General features: G+C 41.4%; 1 protein-coding gene across 9 annotated transcripts in view; it reads left to right on the top strand.

Moving 5' to 3' along the window:
- LOC131072233 (phospholipase SGR2) overlaps positions 1-23,878 on the top strand; it is a 269,214-nt gene that overhangs the window by 217,529 nt on the left and 27,807 nt on the right. For 8 of the 9 annotated variants that reach the window (XM_058008349.2, XM_058008348.2, XM_058008350.2 and 5 more), the window contains 5 exons: positions 13,361-13,463; positions 13,673-13,766; positions 13,874-13,936; positions 14,021-14,069; positions 14,173-14,276. In XM_058008349.2, coding sequence (XP_057864332.2) covers positions 13,361-13,463; positions 13,673-13,766; positions 13,874-13,936; positions 14,021-14,069; positions 14,173-14,276 — 413 coding nt within the window. Of the gene's footprint in view, positions 1-13,360; positions 13,464-13,672; positions 13,767-13,873; positions 13,937-14,020; positions 14,070-14,147; positions 14,277-23,878 lie in introns of those variants that run through there. The other variant, XM_058008354.2, reaches the window with a different exon arrangement.

Here is a 23,878-nt window from a genome sequence, read left to right as displayed (position 1 = left end):
AACCAGTTGACGGGTTAAAGAAGAGGTGGTTCATGAAGGGATTGATACCCTCACTGCGCAAGAAGATGAAAGTAGTGCCTCCGTCCTCATACGCCGATGCATACAATCGAGCGATGGACATCGAGAGTGAAAATAAAACCTCCTCCCAAGAGAAGAGGAAGACTGATGATGATGAGAGCACCGAAGGTAGTAGTGACGAAGAATCCAAAACCGTACGAGCCCTTCGACAGGATATGTTGAGAATGATGAAAGAATTGAAGGTTGAGAAAGGAACCAGCAATGAAGGTAATGAACTATGGTGTATTCAGTGCAAAAGGGAGGGGCACAGGAAAGGTAATTGTCCTAGAAATATGTTTTGTGAAATTTGCCAAGTGCTGGGGCATTCAATCAAGGAGTGCCCATACAATTTGAAGACGAGAAGTACACAAGTACTCTTCACACAGGGAGAGTCCAACCCATCGAAATCACAAAATGTATCGCCAAGTGGTTATGGAAATCAACGAGGGCGAAACCAAATACCGACTCCAGAGGACGTCCTATCATACAATGCTGACAATGTAGTGAATGGGGACACTTTGCGAGAGACTGCCATAACAAGAAAGACAACATACAATTATTGTGCAAATGGTGTGGACCAGGTGACCATGAAGACACCAACTACGCGAATCAAAAGGGTATTAATATGCTGGACGTGGAGGAACAAGAGGCTGCAGTTTTAGCAATCACAAGAGCACAAACAAAGAAGGAGATGTATTCAAACTCTGGTACGGAAAAGGAACAAGACGAAGTAGAACAAGTGTTGGCGAAGGAACGAGTAACTTCCAATGGAATTGCAAGTATGTCATTGCGAGAGTCAGAGAAGAACATAGTTCGACAGGTGCTACAAACAACCATACCAATCAAGGTGGCATACCTTCTTCAAACTGTGCCGCAACTGAGAATGGCAATTACCAATACAATCAATGGTGACATAGTTACCCAGAAACAATGTAAGCCACATGAGGAGGAACTGACGAGAAAACCACCACCCGAAGGGAATGAGTCCAGTGATTCAATGTTGTTGACAATGAGCATCGGGAGGAAGCCGACGGTCGTCGAGATGGAAATAATGGAGAGGAAGTTGACAAACACCATTGTCGATGGAGGCTCGGGAGTAAACATACTACCAGAAGACACATGGAAATGTTTGGGGAAGCCGAATCGTCAGTCGCCAAGCTTCCACTTGGTAGGTACCGACCAGCACGACATTCAGCCATTGGGAACATTGATGGCACAAAAAGTAATGATTGGGACACAAAAAAATTTCTTGGACTTTGTAGTCATCCGGTTATAGAAGAAGGTGTACGATGCACTCCTCGGGAGGGGATGGTTGGTTATTGCCATGGCGAATCATAATTGGAAGCGAAACACACTCTCGATCGAGAGTGATGGGAGGAAGCATGTCATCGACTTGAGGAACCAGGCGGTGAGTGAAGAACTGGCACCCTCAGACTCTGAGTCTGAGGGTGGAGAGTTAGGTATGGATGGAGGAAGGAAAGGCATGAAACCCAACGATGAAGGGGTGCTCAAACTAGAAGATTGCTCTGAGGATGAGACGAGTTCTCTTAATGGATTATTTCATTGGCAGATGGAGGATTATGAAGTCTTCCACCTCTACTGTAACATGCTACAAATTGGCCAAATTGAGGAAGTACAAAGTCCATCGTATGATATTCATCTGTGCACATCCGGCTTTGGTGTGTCTGGGCTGTACGAACAGTTGCCAAGTGAGCCTGTACCGTATGAAGTTATGAACAGAGGCCGCCAAGTGGGAATGGGGAAGTATCTAAGGTGTACGAAGAAGATTCACAGGGCAAGGATCTGAAATTGGATGCTGTAGAACCTGGTAGAGATGCCTCGAAGAAGTTAATACTATACGCTAAACGTTAATACTATACGCTAAACGGTTCACATCAGCCGAAAGTAATTCAGCCATATGGTTCAAATCAGCCAAGAGCAAGTTGACCATACAACCCATAAGAGCCGAGAGTACATGGAGCATATGGTCCATAGGAACCAAGAGTGAAGTTGTCGAAGGATTATCACTGTATGCCAAGAGTAAAGTTTTTGAAGAATTGTTATCGTATGCGGAGAATGAAGTTGCCGAACGATTGACTAGGTCCATACCGTACGTCGTACGGTTCAGAGAAGACGAGCAAGTTGGCTCCCGAGAGTCCAGGTTGCGTCGACGCGATGAGGTTACATGAAGCTAAGAGCCCCAACTACACCATACAAACTAGAGAAGCCGAATGTTGGAGTTTCGTACAGTCAAGGGAGAGTCGGGGAAGCAGACATGACAGCAGGACAAAATCAGGAGAGGGAAGGAACATTACCATCCAGCCATAGGAGAAATCAAATCCATACGGTGCAGGTGAAGAAGCAGAAATACCGTACAATGTACGGTCGGCACACAGGCCCAGAGCAAGGCGAGGAGTCCGTATGACGTACGATGAAGCACCATTCCGTATGGCGTAGCTCACCTGTACGGCGTACCTCATTCAATCAACTCGTATGACGTAGCTCATCCACCCATTCCGTATGGCGTAGTCAATTCATTCGACCCGTACGACGACATAAACTGCATAGAGAACTGGGTACAGTGTACGGTGAGCGGATATCGCACAGGAGGCATCATACGACATACAAGGAAGCTGTACGGACATCGTACGGTATACAGGGAAGCAATCAAGGAGAGGTCGTTCGACCACGCTACAGGTATGACAACCAAAGGCGGAGGCCGTACGACAACCAAGAGAAATCCGTACGAACCAGAGGAGGAATACCGTACGGTTAAGGAAGCAGTATATAAAAAACTCGAAGGCATCAGCTTTGAGTTGGATGAAGGGAGTCTCAAGCCACACACCTATGCATTGTACAATCAAGAGAGAAGCACAAGCCTGTACGAAAGAACAAGTCTATACGCAAGGAGGATAAGCCCATATGGAAGGAGAACAAGTCAGAAAACACAATACTCGTACGGGAGAATGCACCTTGATCAGAATTTTGACTTCATTGGCCTCGTTCCTGACGTCTTAAAAAAGTAGAAAATTGATGCACGCCATGGAGTTCCGTGTGGGTTTGAAGGTTGTAATTTGGTGTTGCTGCCCCTCGACCCCGCCCTGTACCACGACAGGGAGTGCGCCTTGGGCGCTGACCCAGGACCCTGAGGGGGGCGTTGCCCCTCAACCTCGCAAGGGGCTCTGCCCCTTGACCCCACTGGGGGCGCTACCCCCAGAGCCTCGCAAGGGGCGCTGCCCCTTGACCCCGTTGGGGGCGTTGCCCCAAATCTCCATTTGATTTGTTAGGTACACTGCAAGTTGGGGGTGTCCAGTCGAAGTCACTATCTGTTGTTAGTCTTTCCGAATATCACTTGATGTTTTCTTGTCGTCTGGAAGACGACTTTTCTTTTGGGGGGGATGATGTTGTCAGCATAAATTGCCTATTGCTATGTTTGATAATATTTGTTATCCGACAACGTATTAATTAATTGTATGAGTGGGTTGTCAGTCTCGGGTAGTTATGTGTCGGTTGGTTGACGGTTGTGTACCTCTCGGCAACCGTCGTGTCCTTAAATATGTCGTGTACTGCCAAGGAAGGGGCATGGTATTGTCGGATCTATTGTAATCCTTGGCCGACCATCTTTGGTCTCTTCTCTGTAATAATTGAATGTGTGAATAAAGATATATTTTACTACCGTGTCTGGTATGCATTGTCATGTACATTATTATTTCCTGTATTTAATTTACCAGTTGTAGCGGTAAACAATGATCTTTTATAATCTTAGCATACACGGGATTTTGCTCAAGAAAGGATAGAGTGTTCGTTGGAAATTTCAGTGTTCCACGGAAACGCGTTTCCCCCCTAGGCCCAAGTCCCCCTGTCCCCGAAACCTGCCCCCAAAACCTGTCCCCAAAACTTTTTCCCTTTGTCCCCCCATCCCCGAAGCCCGTCCCCGCACCCCCCCGTCTCCCCGTCCCCAACGGCTGTGGAACAATGGCTGGAATCTTTATTCTGTGTTGGTGTGGTCATAAAACACCCATCAACACTAAGCAATGCTGACTCTTGACATTTGCATTAACTTTTCACATTTGCACTGAATTTTTCATATTCCTTCACTTCTTGGGTTAGAAACTTATAACTGTTGTGATGCATAAAAAAATCTAGCAAAGATGATGAAACTGTTGTATTTGTCAGGTCACTGGACCTAATGATACAATTTACACGTGTTCATAGTCAATGGATGAAATTTGTTAGAGTAAAGTAATTAATTAACTTTGCTCTCCTCTTAAGATTTCCCTTTATGCATACATTAGTCATTTAATAATTAATATTTAATTATTAAATGCTCACACCTTAGGGTTAGGTTTTCCTTTTGGTGTTGATCTCCTTTATAAGGATTGATCTCTTGTATTATTCATATTCTTGATTCATTTTTCTCTGATAATACATCTTTTCTCTTTGTCAGAGCCAAAACCCTTGTATTCGTTCTCTCTCTTTCTCTGTGACAGGTTTTTTGCATGCAGGTTTCTTTTGGGTTCTGTGGATTTGTATTTCTCAAATCCTACATGGTATCAGAGCTGGATCTGCTGCAGCTTGTTCAGACTTTTGAAAGATTTTGAGATCCAGGTTTTGGTTGCATCAGATCTGTGTTTGTATTCTGTTTTTTATTTTGGAATATGGCGTATTTTTTTTCGGTGCACTTTGAGCCCAAACGGACCTCACCGTTGAGCTCGTAGCGCCCAAAAACCCCTATTTCCATATAAAATTCGTCCGATTTGGACACAGTTGCACCAGGAGGCAAATTTTTTTTGGCCCCAAGGCCGTATGGCCCTAGGGCACGACAACCGAGGCGAAAATTTCAAAAAAATTAAACAAAAATCGCAGTTTTTGTTTAAATCGGGCGCAGCCTCTTTTGGAGGCACGCGCAGCCCGGCGGCCACCGCCGCCGGCGGTAACCCCCGCCGCGCCCCCGCTGCACCGCCTGCCGCCCACCGAGAACCCCCGCCCGAGCGCCGCCCGCCCGCAGCCAGTGCGCCGCCCGCCGCTAGCTGCGCCGCCCCAGCGCCGCCCCAGCGCCGCCCCCGCGCCGCCGCCTCCTGCGCCCGCCCCTGGTCGCCCAGCGGACCAGGGGCTTATTTTTTTTAAGCCCTTGAGGGCTTAAAGGGTCTATTTGGGCTCTTTTGAAGCAGTTTTACTAAATCGGGTATAACTCGGGCATTTTAGCTCGGATTTTCGAATGAAAATAGGCATTGGAAAGCTGGTTCCGAGCCCGATCTAAAAGATGAAGATCTTTTTTTCTGATTTTTCCGTTTTGCAGTGTTTTTTGCAAGTCGAAGTCAGAACAAGTTTTTTGCACTCCAGGAGCCATATCTTTTGCATATGGACTCCGTTTTTCGAAAGCGAATAGGCGTCGGAAAGGTGGTTCTGTGCTCTTTCCAGATCTACAGTCTATTTCATCAGAAAAATCTTCAGGTGCTCCAAATTTTGTCTCAACCCGTTATTGCTTTCTATCATTTTCTGGCTTTCAGTTTGTACTGGGGATTAGTTTTTTGCATTGTGGGGGGGTGTTTTCTCTTGCTTTCTGTTATTTACATCAGAAAACTAGAATTTACAAACACCAATACAAAAAAAATCAAACCCCCTTCTGCATCTTCTGTCTAGTTCTGAAAGACCACTTAATAATAGTTAAAATTTCAGAGCAGTTGAGGCACAGTTCACAGGATGGCAGACAGACCTATTGAATCTCTCACACCGCATAATTACCACACTTGGAAGGGTCGCATGATGACTCTTCTCCAGTCAAAAGGGTTATGGTCCTGTTTGGATGAGGTTCAGCCTCAGTTGACACGTCCTTTTGAGATTATGCAGCACAGGAACAATATGGATCAGGCTATGGGATTGATGGCTTTACACATTTCCGACAGTCTCCAGTTTCATCTTGAGGGTTGTATCACTCCTCGAGCCATTTGGACCAAGTTTGAGGGACTTTTTGGTACTGTCAACGAGTTCAGAGCTTTGCAGCTTGAGGCAGAGTTAACTTCCTTGGTACCTGATTCATTTCCTTCTATTGAGGACTTTCTGATGAAGTTCAAACAACAAAGATCTATCTTGCAAGGTTGTGGTAAGACTAAGACTGATACAGAGTGCATTTTCCTGATTCTCTCTAAGCTTCGGGGTCCATTTCAGATCTTCTCTTCGACCTTCTATTCCACCATGGATGCCTTGGGTGCTCGACATGTCATGCCTTCTTTTGAGGTCTTTTGTGATCGTCTGACTCGTGAGCAAGCTAAGCTTAAGCAGTTGGATTCACTTTCAGGTTCACAGAACCAAGCATTGGTAGCCCAGTCCTCCAAAGGAAAACAGAAGCAGAAACCGAAGCCTAAGAAAGATTCAGAGGCTAGTGAGAATCCCTCCAAGCCACCACCTAAGTCTGATTCAAAACCACAATTCAATTCTAAACAGGGCAAATCTTCAAAGTCTGGTGAGTCTTCCTCCAAGACTAAGAAGAAATCAGGTGATCCTTGCAGTTTTTGTGGCAAGGAAGGACATCCCGTTTCCAGGTGTTGGAAACGTTTAGAGGCTTTGGAGGAAGCCATGCAGCAGCATAATATCAGTACACCACAGCCTCCTTCACAGCCCATAGGGAAAGGTCATGCTCTTTCTGCACGAGCATTGTCCTCAGCGTCCACTTGGATTTTAGATTCTAGTGCCTCTCACCATATGACACACACAGAGGATTTGGTCACCGCTCTTGCTCCTACAGGCACTCGACATATTGCAGTTGGTGACTCAGCACAACTTTCCGTTCAGGGTTCTGGTACTGTTTCATTGGATGGTGGTTGTCTTCAGGATGTGCTTTTGGTTCTTGACATTTCGACAAACCTTCTATCTGTTTATCAGATTTGCCACTCTGGCTCTGGTAAGACAGTTGAGTTCTCTCCACATGATGTGGTTATTCGAGATCTTCATGATCCTGACTTGGTTGTGGCTACTGGGATTGTGGATTCTGCATCTCACTTATATAGTTTTGATGGCTTTGAGAGTTCAGACACTGTTGGTTCCTCTCTTATAGCACATGCAGATTCAGTGAGCAGGCTTTGGCATGAGCGTTTTGGTCATGTCAATTACAGATATCTACAGCAGATGAGTACACAGGCACTTGTGATTGGGCTTCCACAGATTTCTTGTACAGATGGTGTATGTCATGGTTGTGTCCTTGGTAAACATCATCGAGATCCTTTTCCTAAGGGTCGAGCCTCTCGTGCTAGGGCAGCCCTAGAGTTGGTACACAGTGATCTTATCTCCTTTCCGACTCCTTTTTCAGGGGCCCGTTATGTACTCACTTTTATTGATGACTTCTCCAGACGTACATGGGTGTACTTTCTTAAGTACAAGTCTGATGTCTTTGACTCTTTCAGGAAGTTTAAGACATTTGTGGAGAAGCAATCTGGACTTTCTATCAGGAGGATACGCACAGATAATGGGGGGGAGTATGTAAATCAGGCTTTCAAAGATTTTTGCACTGAGCATGGTTTACAGCATCAGTTTACAGTTCCTTATACCCCTCAACAGAATGGTGTTGCTGAGAGAAAGAACAGAACCTTACGGGAGATGGCAAATTGTATGATACAGTCTCGAGCTATGAGTTCTTCATTTTGGGCTGAGGCAGTCAATTGTGCCAATTATATTCAGAATCGGATGCCCCATAAGGCATTACGACATATGACTCCTGAGGAGGCTTGGACCCATGTCAAGCCTGATGTTTCTACATTCCGAGTTTTTGGTAGTGAGGCTTGGGCATTTATTCCTGATGCTCAGCGGATAGCCATGGAGAGGAAGAGCCGACCACTCATATTTGTTGGCTACTGTGAGGATGTTAAGGCATACAGGTTATTTGATCCTGATTCCAGAGAGGTCTTGTTTCGGCGGGATGTCCAGTTTGATGAGTGCTATCCTCAGATGTATTCTCCATCACCAGCTTCTCCCTCATTGCCTACTCCTTCCTCTTCATCTCTTGAGGATTACTTATCTCTTGAGGATGATGTAGATCATGATCCACCATCTCCACCACCACCAGTTGCTCTGTCTTTGCCGAAGTGGGCCCGTGATACTGTTGATGCAGCTGGTTCTTTGGCAGGTGATCCTTCAGATACTCGTCGCACTCGTGCTCAGACATCTGGTTCTAGTCTTTTGAGTCATACCCTTTCAGATGATCCTCAAAAGTTTTCAGAGGCGACAGGACACCCAGAGTGGGATAGGGCCATGGATGAGGAGTATTCTTCTTTGATGAAGAATCATACTTGGGATCTTTGTTCTCTTCCTAAGGGAAGAAAGTTGGTTCGGTGCAAGTGGGTGTATCGTACCAAGTATGCTGCAGATGGTTCTATTGATAAGTATAAGGCCCGTCTTGTTGCGAAGGGGTTTTCTCAGGTAGAGGGTATTGACTACTCTGAGACCTTTGCTCCTGTCGCCAAGATGAATTCTATACGCCTGGTACTTTCACTTGCAGCTTCACAGGGATGGACAGTGTTTCAGATGGATGTGAAGAGTGCCTTCTTGCATGGAGACCTACATGAGGAGATCTATATGGAGCAGCCTCAGGGTTTTGTGCAGGACACTTCTTTGGTTTGCAGACTTCGACGTTCATTGTATGGTCTCAAACAAGCCCCCAGGGCTTGGTATGAGAAGATGGACTCCTTCTTGCTTTCCTCGCACTTCACACGCTGTCATTCCGATCACACAGTCTATATTCAGCGTCAGGAGGGTGATCTTTTGATTCTAGTGCTATATGTAGATGATCTCATCATTACAGGTAGCTCATCCTCCATGATTCAGAGTGTTCAGAGAGCTTTGATGGAGCAGTTTGAGATGACCGATCTTGGTCTCTTGCACTTCTTTCTGGGTCTACAGGTTATTCAGTCTTCGGATGGGATTTCCATTTTTCAGGAGAAGTATGCTCTTGATATGCTTCAGCGATTTGGCATGCTTGATTGCAAGTCTGCCCCCACTCCATTTCAGTCAGGTGTTGTTTTGTCTTCCACTTGCTCTACTCCTTCAGTAGACCCCACTTTATACAGGCAGTTGGTTGGCAGTCTGTTGTACCTGACACATTCTCGTCCTGATCTTTCCTTTGCGGTTGGCCTTGTCTCTCGGTTCTCCCATGATCCTCATGAGAGCCATTGGCAAGTAGCCAAACGTATTTTGAGATATATTCGGGGCACCACACATTATGGCATTCACTACTCTTCAGGATCCCCTCACATCATTGGCTTCACTGACTCCGATTGGGCTGGTGATGTCAATGATCGGAAGTCTACTTCTGGCTTCGTTTTTTGCCTTGGTTCTGGTCCTATCACATGGTCTTGCAAGAAGCAATCTGCTATTGCATTATCATCTATAGAGGCTGAGTACCGTGCAACAGTGTTAGCCAGTCAGGAGGTTTTATGGCTTCGGCAATCGATGACAGAGTTTGGGTTTCCTCCAGATTGTCCCACTATTCTTTGGTGTGACAACCAGAGTGCCATTCACATTTCTCGCAACCCAGTGGAGCATCAGCGGACAAAGCATATTGAAATCCACATGCACTTCATCAGACAGTTGATTCAGGATGGTTCTCTCATCTTGGAGTATATTCCTACAGAGGAGCAGGTTGCAGACATCTTCACTAAACCTTTGGCATCTCCGCGCTATCTTCAGTTGCGCTCAATGCTTGGGGTGAAGGAAGTTGTCCTTGGGGGGTCTCAGTGAGGCCTTCCTTCCTTCATTCATGTTTTCTTTTCAGCATGATTCTTTATCTCTTTTTGGAGAGGAGTTTTTTCCCACTGGGTTTTCTCCTTTACTCCACTTTATAGAGATTTTCTTGTATTTGGGTACCTCATCAGGCCTTGTTGCCGGGACCCTCTTTTGCATTGTAGTTCCTTTGCTTTCTTCTGCATTGTTTGTAGCTGCATTGTAGCTCATCTTAAGGGGGGGTGTTAGAGTAAAGTAATTAATTAACTTTGCTCTCCTCTTAAGATTTCCCTTTATGCATACATTAGTCATTTAATAATTAATATTTAATTATTAAATGCTCACACCTTAGGGTTAGGTTTTCCTTTTGGTGTTGATCTCCTTTATAAGGATTGATCTCTTGTATTATTCATATTCTTGATTCATTTTTCTCTGATAATACATCTTTTCTCTTTGTCAGAGCCAAAACCCTTGTATTCGTTCTCTCTCTTTCTCTGTGACAGGTTTTTTGCATGCAGGTTTCTTTTGGGTTCTGTGGATTTGTATTTCTCAAATCCTACAAAATTTGCTGCATCTTTCTAGGTCCACAAATGCCATACCGTAAATGAAGAGTATATCTTTTGCAGCTCATAATGTGAATCCATGCAAGCTTCACTCTCTAGGACGGTTATACCTTAAGTCACCAGATTCCCCAAATTTCATGGTTGAAGTTCGAAATTCAGCGAACATTTAAGAAATGTATGGAATTCATTAAAATTCGTCACTAAATTCATATGGAACACTTTTTATTAGGTTTTTTTAAAACAAAATTCTTCGTTATTGGGGCTAGGGCACAACATATTTCTTTGTGTGACGAGCAACAATAGGTGAGAGATGCTTTGTGCGATGGGCCACGCTACCATGGTATCGCATGGAAACCAGTGGATTGCGTTGAGTCACAATGCCACGACTCTGACTATTCCTTCTCCCTGGCATCAAATGGAAACCCACAGATTGCGCTTTTTCTCCCTGGCCGACAATACTTCTGTTGCAGTCTACTCGAAGTTTGGATGGCCTTGCGCCTTTAGCTGGAGCTTTTATGTTTTTTTATATATAATTGTTTTAACTTTTAAAGCTTTTCTATAGTTTAAAATTTTTTAAAACATATGCTTTGTATTTTAATAATTTACGATTATTAAAAAATTAATATTATTTTATTTATATTTATATTTAATGTATTTAAACTTAACATTATTTTACTTGTTTAATTTTTTAATATTAATATTTAATAATTAAACATGTTTATTATGAACTTAGTATACTGTATAATATTATTTTAGACTTTAATATTTATAAATAATAATTTTGTGAATATATTTCTTATATTTAAAAATAAATAAATTATATAAGCGAATTTAATGCCAATTTTTTTTTTCAAATTTTAACCCTTGCCAAACTTCATCCGAATTTTATAGTTGCTGAACTCGAATTTGAATTCAAACCTGGTGACTTACGTTATTCCTGTTCCTGCTATCATTTTTTAAAGAATGCTTGCTGAATACTTTCTCCTGACATATCCATTCTCTAGGATGATTATACCTGTTCATGCTAGCACTGTTTTAAAAAATGCTTGCTGAATACCTTCTCCTGACATATCCATGTTAATACTCAGGTTTTCTACCATCTTTATGAGCTTATCAGTTTCATCAATGTACACAATCTTTTCTGGAGCTACCGCAACATTCAACTTAGCAATCGCCAAAACTTGTACAACATAGACTCCAAGTCTTCTATATACCCTGCCTCTGCCAATAAGATCCATAAAATTGCTTTCTTCAGCTCCAAATTATGGCCACTACAAAACTGATGTGGAATGGCTTCTGCAGTAACTGCGTGACTGCTGTAAATGGCTTATGCAGCAACCATGACTGCTGGAGTTCAACTCCACCCTTATCCATCTTTAAACAATATGCCATTGCCTGAGTCTATTCACAGACATCTCTCAACATTGCCTTCCTCATTAGGGCTACCACATAATTCTTTTCTTGAGTTCAATTGCAACTGAATAAGAGGTATTGCTTTATTCTTGTGTACCTGCACCTTTGAATTACCAAGTTTTTGGGTGATGCAAGATTGTCCTTTCAGCCCATTGTGCTCCTGCATCCTTATCTAAATATTATATTTTAAATATATGAAATATATGCATGATTGGTCTTCAATCGTTTTATGTCCTAATTAGCATCAGTTCAGGCTCACCTTCTAAAGAAATAAGCTATTAATGTGAAGATGTATAACTGGTGATAGGGCATGCTTCATTACTTTTTCTCAGTTCACAATGGTGGCAGAACAATGAGAAAATATTCTCACATAGTCCCCTTTATCTGGGTGATGGATATTAGATATTTTGGATGACTTCAGTTCCCAAAGAAGATGCCTCACCTGCTTTGTACTAAAATCAAATCTACAAACTTGTGGGATAATATTTTATATTAAGTATTAGGCATTATTTTTCTTGCAAAGGTGCTTTGCTGGAGAGTACATGGATTTATTCAATCAATGAGAAATTAAAATTAGTTAGGGGAGGGGAAACTTTTCCCTTAGCATGCATAAGTTGTCTGTTCAATCTATATGCAATTAAATGGCTTTGTCTTTTGCGTAACATTGGAAAATTATGTATTTTTTCATCGCATATTTTGGTAAATATTTGCAAAACATTTAATATGCTTTACTGAAATTAAACATCTAATATAAAATGCTTAACTATGACATTTAAAGGTAGAAACATGGGGAGGATTACAAAGACTGGTAACATAGAATATTTATTTTGAAATGTTTTACAAGGTCATGCCTGATAATATTGGTTATATTATATGTAAATAATTGAGAGGGAAGCATTAAATAATTGAACTGGTTTGAATCCAGAATCCTAAGGTTCAGGGCAATGAATACTCATTTAATTTGTAGTCATTAGCTAAACCTTATCTAATATTCAATTAGTTCCTGTTTTGGTATCATTTATAGAAATGCATTATTTATATCATGTTCGAAACATGGAATTCATTGCATTTTGTTGATACATGCTTACTTTATTGAACATGCAATCTGATTGTAGTTGTGAACTCTGTGAATGTGTCATGCCATGTGCATTGCTGTGTGTATAAAGTTTATTTTGACTGTTTTTATTTAGATGGCACCCTGAATATTGCCGTGAAGGTTTTTAATTTTCTGATAAATTTTTGTTCATCGTTTAATAATTGTTTCCAAATATTTGAAGTATGAGATATTTTTGTTTGATGTTTAATCCGTGGAATCAATATATTTATTAAGACAAACAAAATTTACATGCATGGGTCCAAGGGGTTGAGCTTAACTGGTTAAAATACTGGGTTCTCACTGTGGAGACCCAAGTTCAATTCCTAATAGGGACATCTAAAGTTCTAGGGTCAATCTAATCAAAACATAATAATAATAATAATTCAAAAATATTGTGGCTTAAGCCTATTACTTATCAAAAAAAAAAATTACATGCATGGAGATATGCAATATTGTGTACCTTCATTTATTATATAAACAATGTTGAATTGGTTCATAACACTTGGCTTTTGCTTTTAAGGTAATGGGCAAGACTATTGGCAAGATGAAGGAATAACAGAGGAAATTCCAAACTGTCGGCAAATGTTTAATATATTCCATCCGTATGATCCAGTTGCATATAGGTATTGAATCTTCCTTTATTTTATCCATATTTAATTTAGATTTGGTTTGGGAGAGTTTTGATAGTCTTCATGCCAAATTTTTTGACTTAAATATTTTTTTTCCTTAGTTTACTTCTAGGACAAGGATTCAGCTGTAAAGTTGGTTTTCATTATTTCAGTTAGTAATTTGGAAATGGAGGGCCTTACAATATAGGTCGCCTTTCTTGCAGGGTGGAACCATTGGTATGTAAGAATTATGTTGATAAACAACCCGTTTTTATTCCTTATCACAAGGGTGGAAAACGATTGCACATTGGGATACAGGTATAGCAATACGGAAATGCGGAACACTCAAAAATTATACTAATAATGTTTTTATTTATTTTATCGCAAGCCAACTTAGGTGTTGAATTTCTAAACTATATTTATAGGAATTTCGTGAAGATATATCCAATCGTTCCAAGGCTTTTTTGAAGCGCTTGAACTCCGTGAAGGTGAGTTTCCACCTCATTGGTCACTTTTAATGCAATATATAATTGCTCTGGTAGTTTATAAAACATTAGTGTTTGTTAAATCAGACACGTGTGGTTCATGCTGTTGGTGCTCGCAGAATTCAGAAAGATGAAGGTATGAAAAATTTGATCTTCTATCACATTATAGTTTGTTTATATGACATAGGATAGCCTCTAAGAAATGAGCATTCAGTTTTTGTCTTCTAATATTGCCATAGATAAGGAAAATAGTCCAAATGAAACAAGTATCAAGACATATGGATCAAAAATGATGGAGAGATTGACTGGAAGCCCCGATGGTCGGATTGATTACATGCTTCAGGTAAGGATGAATATGATTGTTACTTAAGTCATATGTCCTCATGTTCTAGGAAGTTCTGGATAGAAGTGGAAGGATTTATGTTGTTTTTCATTTGCTTATTTAAGATGACATAAGAACAATATGAAAATAAAAATCATTTGTTCAGATGTGCTGTCTACAACCATAACTTTCCCTAAATTGAATGCATTGGAGAATTAAAAATCAGTACTATGTCTATAGCAATGGAATGTGGGAATTTACAATATGCATAGTAAAGAAGATCTGAAACACACAAAGAGATTGAGTATAAAAGAAAATTAAGTAGATGCATTTAACCTCTGTGTACAAGAATACAGTGACAGTTATATTAGTTAAAAAATTGGACATAACAAGCAATATTTGTTAATGTTTTAGTAACACAGAAATCTGAAATAAAATACACAGAATTTATCCTGGGAAAACCCTCCACTTGAGGGTGAAAAACCCAGCCCACTCAAAAATGAACTTTATTATATCTCTGGAAATGAATACAACTGTTGATAGTTTCAGATTACTATCAATCTCAATAAGATAAGTTTGATTCTCCACAAATCAATCTTGACAATGAAGTCAAATGATACATCTCTTATACATTCTATAAACCTTCATAAGTCTGAAAATTCAGAACACAGAAAACATATAATATATCTGATCTGACAGACTACATACACAATATTCTCAACTTGCTACAGACAAACGAGAGAAGCCAGCAATATATATCTATCCATCTGTCCAAGAAGAAGAGTGGAATTGCAAGTGAAGAGACACCACAAAGGAAGAAGAAAAGACACCAACAGTTACATCTTCACCGACAGCCATATGGACATGAAGAGTCACCAACAGCCACAACTACACCGTCAGCCACATAGACATGAAGAGACACCGGCAGAGAAGTGAAGAGACTCCATGGTGGAGAGGAAGAGTCACCGACAGGGAAGTGAAGAGACTCCACGATGGAGAGGAGTTAGATATTATCTTAGATCTCTATCGCAGCTATAAATCTTCAACAATATTTAATACATTTTTATTTTCTTTGTCCCTAGCTACATATACTCAAAAGAGAATATATATTATGTGCTTGAAAAAGTTTGGATTATGAACAGACAATCCATAAAAATGAAATTTGTGACTAATTAAATATCACAGAGTATCGATGCATTTATTTGTTGATGTCAAAGATTGTGTTGATTAAACAAGAATGAGATTGTTGAGATTATGGTCAAAGTGAATTGGGCTTTGGCTCTCATGAGTTCCATACTCAGTGTTCTGTTGGTAGACAGTATGAGGTAGGCCCTACCCCTTACCCCCGAAATGGTATTGCTCTCTTTGGTGTTCGGACTTGACATTGAAAACTTGCCAATTTCAGTGTCTGGTAATGGGTAATGTGTATGGCCAACTCTTGACCCCTAATGCATGTTTTTATTTCTCCTTGTAAATTTGAATAAAGCAATCGGGCCTAGGTAATCAGACATTCTACTTAGCAATTTCTTGTGTTTGCGAAATGAGGTATGAGGGATTCTCGACCCCTGACCACCAATCTGGTCTTTGATCATTGGTGCTCAGGCTTATATATTAATGTTTTTGTTGAATGCATTTTGGAACATGGGAGAGCCTGCTCTCGGCCCTCGATGAAGCAGCTTCGTACAATAGTTGCAATTAACCATTCCCTTTTTTGAACCTTTGAGCCTTGAGGATTGCCACTTTTCTTACTTTTAGTCATGGATGCTATATTCTTTAAAAAAAATGAAATAAAGCTTTGCAAATGGGAAATAATAGAAAATAAAAATTAATAATTGCTAAATAAAATTAACAAGCTATACAAACTATGATATTTAAATTTATTTTTTTAGCTATCATTGTTTAATTTTCAATTTTTTGAGCTATATATCAGATGCTAGATAGTCACTTCTACCAATTTGCTAAATAAGTAAGTACCAAAAAGAGGCAGAGACAACTCTAAAGAGTCACATGGTTTAGTACAAAATAGTGCCGGAGACAACTCAAAAGAGTCCCTTTTGCCACTTTGCTAAAATTCAACCAAGGCATGGAAAAGTGATGAAGCAAGTCATAGACGAATTTCCAATGGCAAGAGTTCCTCAAGCATGCACATGGACACCTCCAAAAGTGCACCCTTCCCTCTATATACCAAATCATTTCATTGTTAATCATTCAAGGTTAGAATACTCAAGAGGAAATTGAAGAGAAAGCATTAGACAAAAGATTTCAGCCTAGGGCTTGTTAATTTTCAATGTTTATTATATTTTCATTGAAAGGCAGGGGGCCACACCAATTATCAGCAATTTCGATCATTTCGTTGCCTTTTTCCAGGACACCTTCAAGGGTGTTGGAAGTTTTTTGAAGGTTTTTGAGTTTGGTGTGTAAAATCCTAGGACACTAGGGTTTTCAAGGAGTTTTTTTTCAGATTTTGAAGGGTTTTGTGAAGATTTTTCAAGCTGGTGTTTGGTTGATTTGAAGAAACACATTCTGGCAGTCATTCCTAGTGTCTACGATTCAGATTTTGATGGAGTTTTTTATGAATCCCTATGGTTTTCAAGGGCAGTTTTTCAGATTTTTGTTAGAGGGTTTGTAAAGATTGTGCCATGCTAGGGTTTTTCCGTCATTTATATTCCAGTAGTTTTCAGTTTGGAAGTCTTACAGCCAATACCTCCATACTCAGGCGCCTAGGCTCTTCAGTGGTTTCTTGAGGACCTGAAAGTTTGTTTTCAACATTTTTCATTATCTGGTACCTTTTCTTGTAGGGTTTGACATTCAACAAAGGTGCTTATGGTTTGATGCTAGTTTTTAGCTTTTTAGTGTATTTTCAGCCATCAAAGATAATTCACATCTTCATGTAGGTGCCTAGGGTTTCAATAATTGGCTTACAGTGTACACTGTTACAACAGTTTTTTTTGGCAATTTTTCATCATCCCAAGTGTAAAAACAGCAGGGTTTCTAAAGACTCCAATGGCACATTAAGTAGCAGGTTTGTGTAAGACAGCTAAAAATTGAAGTGCAGGTTTCTAGCAGATTCTTAAGTTTTTTTGCAGGTTCAATATAAACACATTGTTCTTTGGCTTTTATTTTGAAATTTTTACATCAGGGTTTCAGCAGATTTTCAAAGATGATATCATTAGTTTCCTCAATTTTCTAGTATTTTCAGCATTGATTGTTGTAGGTTTCAGCAGCAGCTGTCCTCAAATCATTTAAAGTCATTAATGGCAGTTTTTCAACAATTTTCTATGGATTTGAAAGTCTGTTGTTTATTAAAAAAAATGATTTTGCTTGTGTCATCATTGACACTTTGTTTTACCACATCTCTTCATTTTCATTAACACCAAGTTCCTAAATTGAGTATAATGTAAGGAGGGTTTGAAGAGAAACACAAATGAGTTATTATTTCCTTACACTCTTTCTTTAAACAACTTCAAGGTAATCATGTGCTAAGTCACCGCATTCGCCGAATTTCATGTATCAAAATCGAAATTTGGCAAATTTCATTAAAATATTAAAAATTCATTGTAATTTGGTAGAAAATTTGTATAGAACAAAGCTAGGGCCGTCATTAGATCGGATGTATGAGGGGAGCTGGCTTTTATCCATGAACAATCTCGGGGTAGTCCTCCTCACTGCCTCCACAGTGGGCGGAGGATCCTCCATTAGCGCATGCAGAGTGCAGTAGTGTTTTGAAGCCATGAGCACCATTTGCGAGAGAATGGGCATCGTGCACAATGCTATGTTTGCAGGGTATGCGTATTGGATGAATACCACCACGAAAAATTGCCTTCAAAGTGGAGTTTCCCGAAAACACAATTTATACGTGAATAATATTAAATAATAAATATATTCCAAGATCACCATGAATGCGAACTTCATTGCAAGCTTAAAATATATTTATTATATAATATATAATATTTAACATATTTATTATTTATATATTAGTAATTTAAAAAGTTCAAATTTTAAATACATTTATATTATTATGTTTTTTTAAATTTATTATAATGTATTTAAAAATTCATAATATTGTTTTATTTTTAATAATTTTAATTTATTATTTGAAAAATATTTATTAATTTTTAAATTAATATAATATTATTTTATTTGAATAAATAATATATTTGATCATTTGTGGAAGATGTTGAATACTTTTCAAAACACTCGTTATACTGCAAGTTTTTGGGGATGAGGGTTTCTCTGCAGTTTTTGGAGAACTGGGCTCAGAGGACTTGGGCACCGGAAGGGGAGATGGAGATTATGTTGCTGGCAAACAACTACTTCATGGTTACTTTCAACTGCATGGAGGATCGTTATAGGGTTTTTGAAGGAGGGCCGTATTTTTACAACCAGGTGGGGTTGTTCATCAAACCTTGGCATGCGGGGTTTAACCCTTCGGAGGAGCTCCCGAATAGGGTCCCAGTGTGGGTTCGTTTACCGCGTTTTCCGGTGGAATGTTGTCGGGAGGATGTGCTACGGATGCTCGCTTCAGTGCTTCGGAGGCCAGTTGGAGCCTCAATGCAAACCTTGGGGAGAAAGGTAATGACTTTCGCTCGTATTTGTGTTGAAATTGATCTTAGTAAGCCCCTGCCAGATGCTATAGATATGTGTGCGGGTTCTTATTCTTGGGTTCAGTAGCTGGATTATGAGACTTTACCATTTCGGTGTCGTCTGTGTCATGAGTGTGGTCATTTGCAGTGCAAGTGTCCCAAGTATAAACCAGTGGTGCACCAACCTCAACAGCCGACCTGTAACATAGATGGGGCTAACAAAGGAAAAGCTGCCATGTCTGTGGAAGTTGTGGGTGCTGATGGTTTTGTCCTAGTTAAGACAAACAACGGGAATCGGGGACAAAAGAGGCCCCTACAGGAGAGACAGGAGGAGGATACCTTTAACAGATTTGAAGCCTTGGACGACCTTACCCAACAGGAGGTGAACCCAAGGATAACTCCTTTGGATCAGGGTGCATTAGGGTTGGTCAATGTAGTGTGAATTGGGACTCTATGCAGGCTCTGCAAATTGTTGGGAGTCAGCAAATGGAGATGGATCTGCCAGTAGTGGCTCAGTTGGGGCCCATTTCTGGTGCTGTAGTGGAGTTGGCTGGGGGGGATGGTTCTCCTGCAGCGCAAAAATTGGAATCTGCTGGGGCCAAAAGTAACAAGATCACCTTACATTTGGGCCTTCATCAAAAGGACATTAAGAAAGGACCAATGGAGAAGATTTCAAAGGCTGGCAAAAAGAAGGATTTGGATAAGATCAAATTGATGGGGGAGAATTTGGTTGAGTCAGGGTCAGTAAAGAATCTGGATTCTCATTTTTCCAATCCCCCGAAATGATTGTTCTATCATGGAATGTGAGGGGCTTGAATAGTGGCCCTAGACAAAAAGTTGTTCGGGAGTTGATAAGGAGTCATTCTCTTGGTATCCTTTTCTTGCAGGAGACAAAACTTTCTGTGGAAAGTATGATGGATTTGGTGCCAAAGCTATGGGGGAGAAGCCAGTGTCAATGTATTGGGGCAGTTGGCTCCTCTGGAGGGGTTGCCTGTCTTTGGATCCCTTTGAGGATTCGCCCTGTTTGGTGGGCTGCCTCTAGATCTTCGTTATCTGGGGTTGTCTCTAGTCTTGAGACTGGGGAATATATCTTGTTTACTAACATCTATGCCCCCATTGATCTTCAGGGTAAGCAGAACTTATGGTCTCATATTTCTTGTATGCGAAGGTTGTTCCCTTTTCATCCTTGGATTATGGTGGGCAATTTCAATGCCACCCTTGAGTTGAGTGAGAAGAAGGGTGGTGTTATGCGATTGGAACCTTCTTCTTTCCTTTTTTGGGATAGTATATCATCGTTGCATCTTGTTGACATTAAGCCTGGTAATGGTTTGTTCACTTGGAACAATAGGAGGGTGGGGGAGTATTGGATTGCTGAGAGGTTGGATCGATTTTTGGTCTCTAGTTTTTGGGTTGGTGGGGGGTGGTCCACAAGTTCTGTGATTCTTGATTGGAGAGGGTCAGACCATTGGCCCATCAAGCTGGTTTCTTCTTCTGCTCGGGTCGCTCGCTCTCCTTCATTCAAATTCCAACTTATGTGGCTTCGGGATCCTGCTTTGCACTGCTCTGCAGACTCGTGTAGCGGAGTGGTGGAGGAAAGGGAGGCCAACCTTTGGCACTGCTATGTATACTTTTGCCAAGCAACTGCAATTTGTTAAGTTTCAGCTTAAACAGTGGAATCGTCAGTGTTTCGGGAACATTTTTCATGCTAAGAAAGCTGCTCAAATAGTGTTGAATGGCATCACTAGTGAAATCAGAGAGCATGGTTTGTCTAAAGCCTTGCTTAGGGAGGAAGACAGGGCTGTCAAGGCTTTAGAGGAATGGGAGCTTAGGGAAGAAATATACTGAAAACAGAGAGCTCGTATTGATTGGCTTCAAGCGGGGGATAAGAACACTGCTTTCTTCTTCAACTCAGTGAAAGCAAGAAGACATGGAAATTCCATTCCTGTTCTGGTCAATGATAGAGGTGAGCAGTTTTTATCCTTGCAGGAGATCTCTAGGGAGTCTTTACAGTATTTCCGGTCCCTCTTCAGTGAGGATTCTCAGGGGGAATTGATGGAGGAGAATCAGGTTCTCGCTTGCATTCCTTTTCTAGTTACTAGGGAGATGAATGAGCAGCTTATGGGTCCTATTTTGTTGGAAGAACTCGAGAGGATTGTTTTTCACATGAGGAAGGGAAAAGCTCTTGGACCGGATGGTTTCCTAGTTGAATTCTTTCAAGATTTCTAGGATATTATCAAACTGGACTTATTGGAAGTAGTCCAAGAGTCCCAGAGGAATAAGCATATGCTTCGGGCTTTGAATGCGACTTTCATTGCTCTAATCCCCAAGTGTCATGGGGCTGACCGGTTAGGCCAGTTTCGCCCTATCTCTCTCTGCAATGTGATTTATAAGATCATCTCTAAGCTGATAGCAGATAGGTTGAAGAATTGTCTTGGGGATGTTATCTCTGAGGAGCAGAGTGGGTTCGCGGAAGGGCGCCAAATCTTGGATGGTGTGGTCATTGCTACAGAGACCATTCATTCTATGGCAACCTCCAAGGAAAAAGCTATGTTTATTAAGCTGGATATGGCTAAGGGTTATGATAGAGTTCATTGGTCCTTCCTCTAGAAGATCATCAGGGCTTTTGGCTTTGCTAATGAATGGATCCAATGGGTTATGAGTTGTGTCACGTCTACCTCTTTCTCTGTGCTAATCAATGGAGATCATACTAAGCTGTTTGGTGCTTCTAGGGGTCTTCGCTAGGGGGACCCCCTTTCCCCTTACTTATTCATTCTTTTGGCTGAGGGTCTGGGGAGGCTGATTAAGCACAATGTGGGTTTGGGTATTATTCAGGGTTGGAGTTGGGGTAAAGACTTGCAGCTGCAGTCTCATTTGTAGTTTGTTGATGACACGACCCTGATGGGACTTGCTCGGATCAGAGAAGCTACTAATCTGCATAAAGTTTTGGATGTTTATCTTGCGGCCTCGGGCCAGTTGATCAATGAGGATAAATCTTCTATCCTCTTCTTCAACACTCCTGGAACTATTTAGAGGAGGATTGCTCTTATCTTGAGATTCCAAGTTGGCTCTCTACCCTTGACTTATCTGGGTATTCCTATTTCTCCTGGTAACCCTCCTAGGGATTCATGGTAGGGTATCTTGGATAAATTTCGCACGAAGGTTGAACATTGGACACACAAATGGTTATCCTTTGTTGGGAGGGTTCAACTTATCCAGTCGGTGGTTCAGGCTCTTCTGAAATTCGATGTATGCTACAAGTGGCTCTTAAGTGGTTCTTCAAGGGATTGGACTCTCTGGCAAGGCAATTCTTATGGGCAGGCAATCTATCATCATCCAAATGGTGTCTTGTCAATTGGGACTTGGTGTGTAGCCCGAAGCAGTCGGGTGGGCTTGGTTTAAGGCAGTCTATTTTATTTGGGGAGGCTCTGGCGGCTAAATTGTACTGGAGGTGGTGTGTTGAGCAGGATCGAGGCTGGGCTAGGATTTTGGCCTAGAAATATATGCAGAAGATCCTGATGGAGGAAATTCCAAGATACTCACTTGAGGGAAAAGGCTCAATGATTTGGTATACTCTCAAGAAGGGGGCTTCTCTTATTAAGGAAGGACTCTTTTGGATATGTAGGAGGGGGGAAGAGGTCCTTTTCTGGAACGACTCTTGGGATGGATAGCCCCCCATCCTTGATCAGTTTCCTAACCTTGGGAATCTTTGCCAAAGGTTTTTGGAGGCAGGGTGCTCAAGGGTGAGTGACTTCAAGGTTGTTTATAGGTGTGGGCGGTTGGAGTTGGAGCCATGGAAGGCTCCTAATGAGTGGCCGGTTGTTGGGATGGATGACGAGTGTGTTGAGTTGCATGGCATTCTGGCGAGTAGACACTGTAGTTCCCTCAAGGGTAGGGATGGACTTGCTTGGTTTCCAAATCCTAAGGGTGTCTTTATTGTGGCTAGTGGATACCAAGAACTATTGAACCCAAGACTGGAGGGAAGAGAGGTGCACTGGTGGAAACATGTGTGGAATAATTTTTCTTGGCTGAAGTGTAACTGCTTCGCTTGGACTTTGGCTTTGAATAGATGCCTAACTTGGGACAATATTCGCAAGCGGGGATTCTTGGGGCCTTCCATTTGTGCTTTGTGTGGTAATGGGGAGGAAGATTCCTCACACCTGTTCTTAAGATGCCCCTTCTCGTTGCTTATTTGACATTACTGGTGGGGGGTGTGGAAGCATCCTTGTGTTCACACAGATTCTCTGGTGGAGTTTTGGAGCAATTTGGGCAGATCTCCTATCTTGTCCTCCTTCCTCTAGACTGTCTGGTATATTGGGCCCATTTTCATACTGTGGCAGATCTGGCTTGAGAGGAACAAGAGGATCTTTCGTGAGGTCAGACAGTTAGTTCAGCAAGTGTGGAATAGAATCATTGTTATGATTCGGGAGACGGTGGAAGCTAAATGTGAGGTGAATTTTCCTCTGGATAGAGATGAGGCGGATATTGTGAGTAGGTTGGGTTTGTAGGAGTTGTCTCCCGCCTCAGCTTGTGTCAGGAGAGGTAGACGTGCTATGAAGAAGGTTCAAAGGGTGGGAAGGTGGATGCCCCCTTAGGATGAGTTTATCAAGATTAACACCGATGGCTCCTCTAGGGGTAACCCAGGCCCTGCTGGGGTTGGTGGTGTTGGTAGGAATCGTATGGGGGAGGTGGTTTTCTTCTTTTCGGTGCATAAAGGGCGGCAGTCTAATAACTTTATGGAGGGATTTGCAATTCTCTATGCCCTGGAGCGTGCTTGGGAGTTGGGACGAAGGAAGGTTATCTGCCAATTGGATTCACAAATTATTGTTAACTTGTTGACAGAGCAGAAGGTGAGTGGGATTCATTGGCAGCTGGCAGGAATTGTTCATCAGATTTTTCAAATTAGTTCTTTGATGGAGCAGGTGTCTTTCATCCACATTCCTAGTGAATGGAATAAAGCAGCTGATTGTTTGGCTAAGTGGGCCTCGGAACATGGTAATGATTGGAAAGTTGAAGGTTGGGAGCATCTCTCCTCGGATTACT

The sequence above is a fragment of the Cryptomeria japonica genome, chromosome 6, assembly GCF_030272615.1.
Source record: "Cryptomeria japonica chromosome 6, Sugi_1.0, whole genome shotgun sequence".
NCBI lineage: Eukaryota > Viridiplantae > Streptophyta > Pinopsida > Cupressales > Cupressaceae > Cryptomeria > Cryptomeria japonica.
The sequence above is the reverse complement of the archived record's forward strand: the minus strand, read 5'-3'. Positions and strand labels throughout refer to the sequence as shown.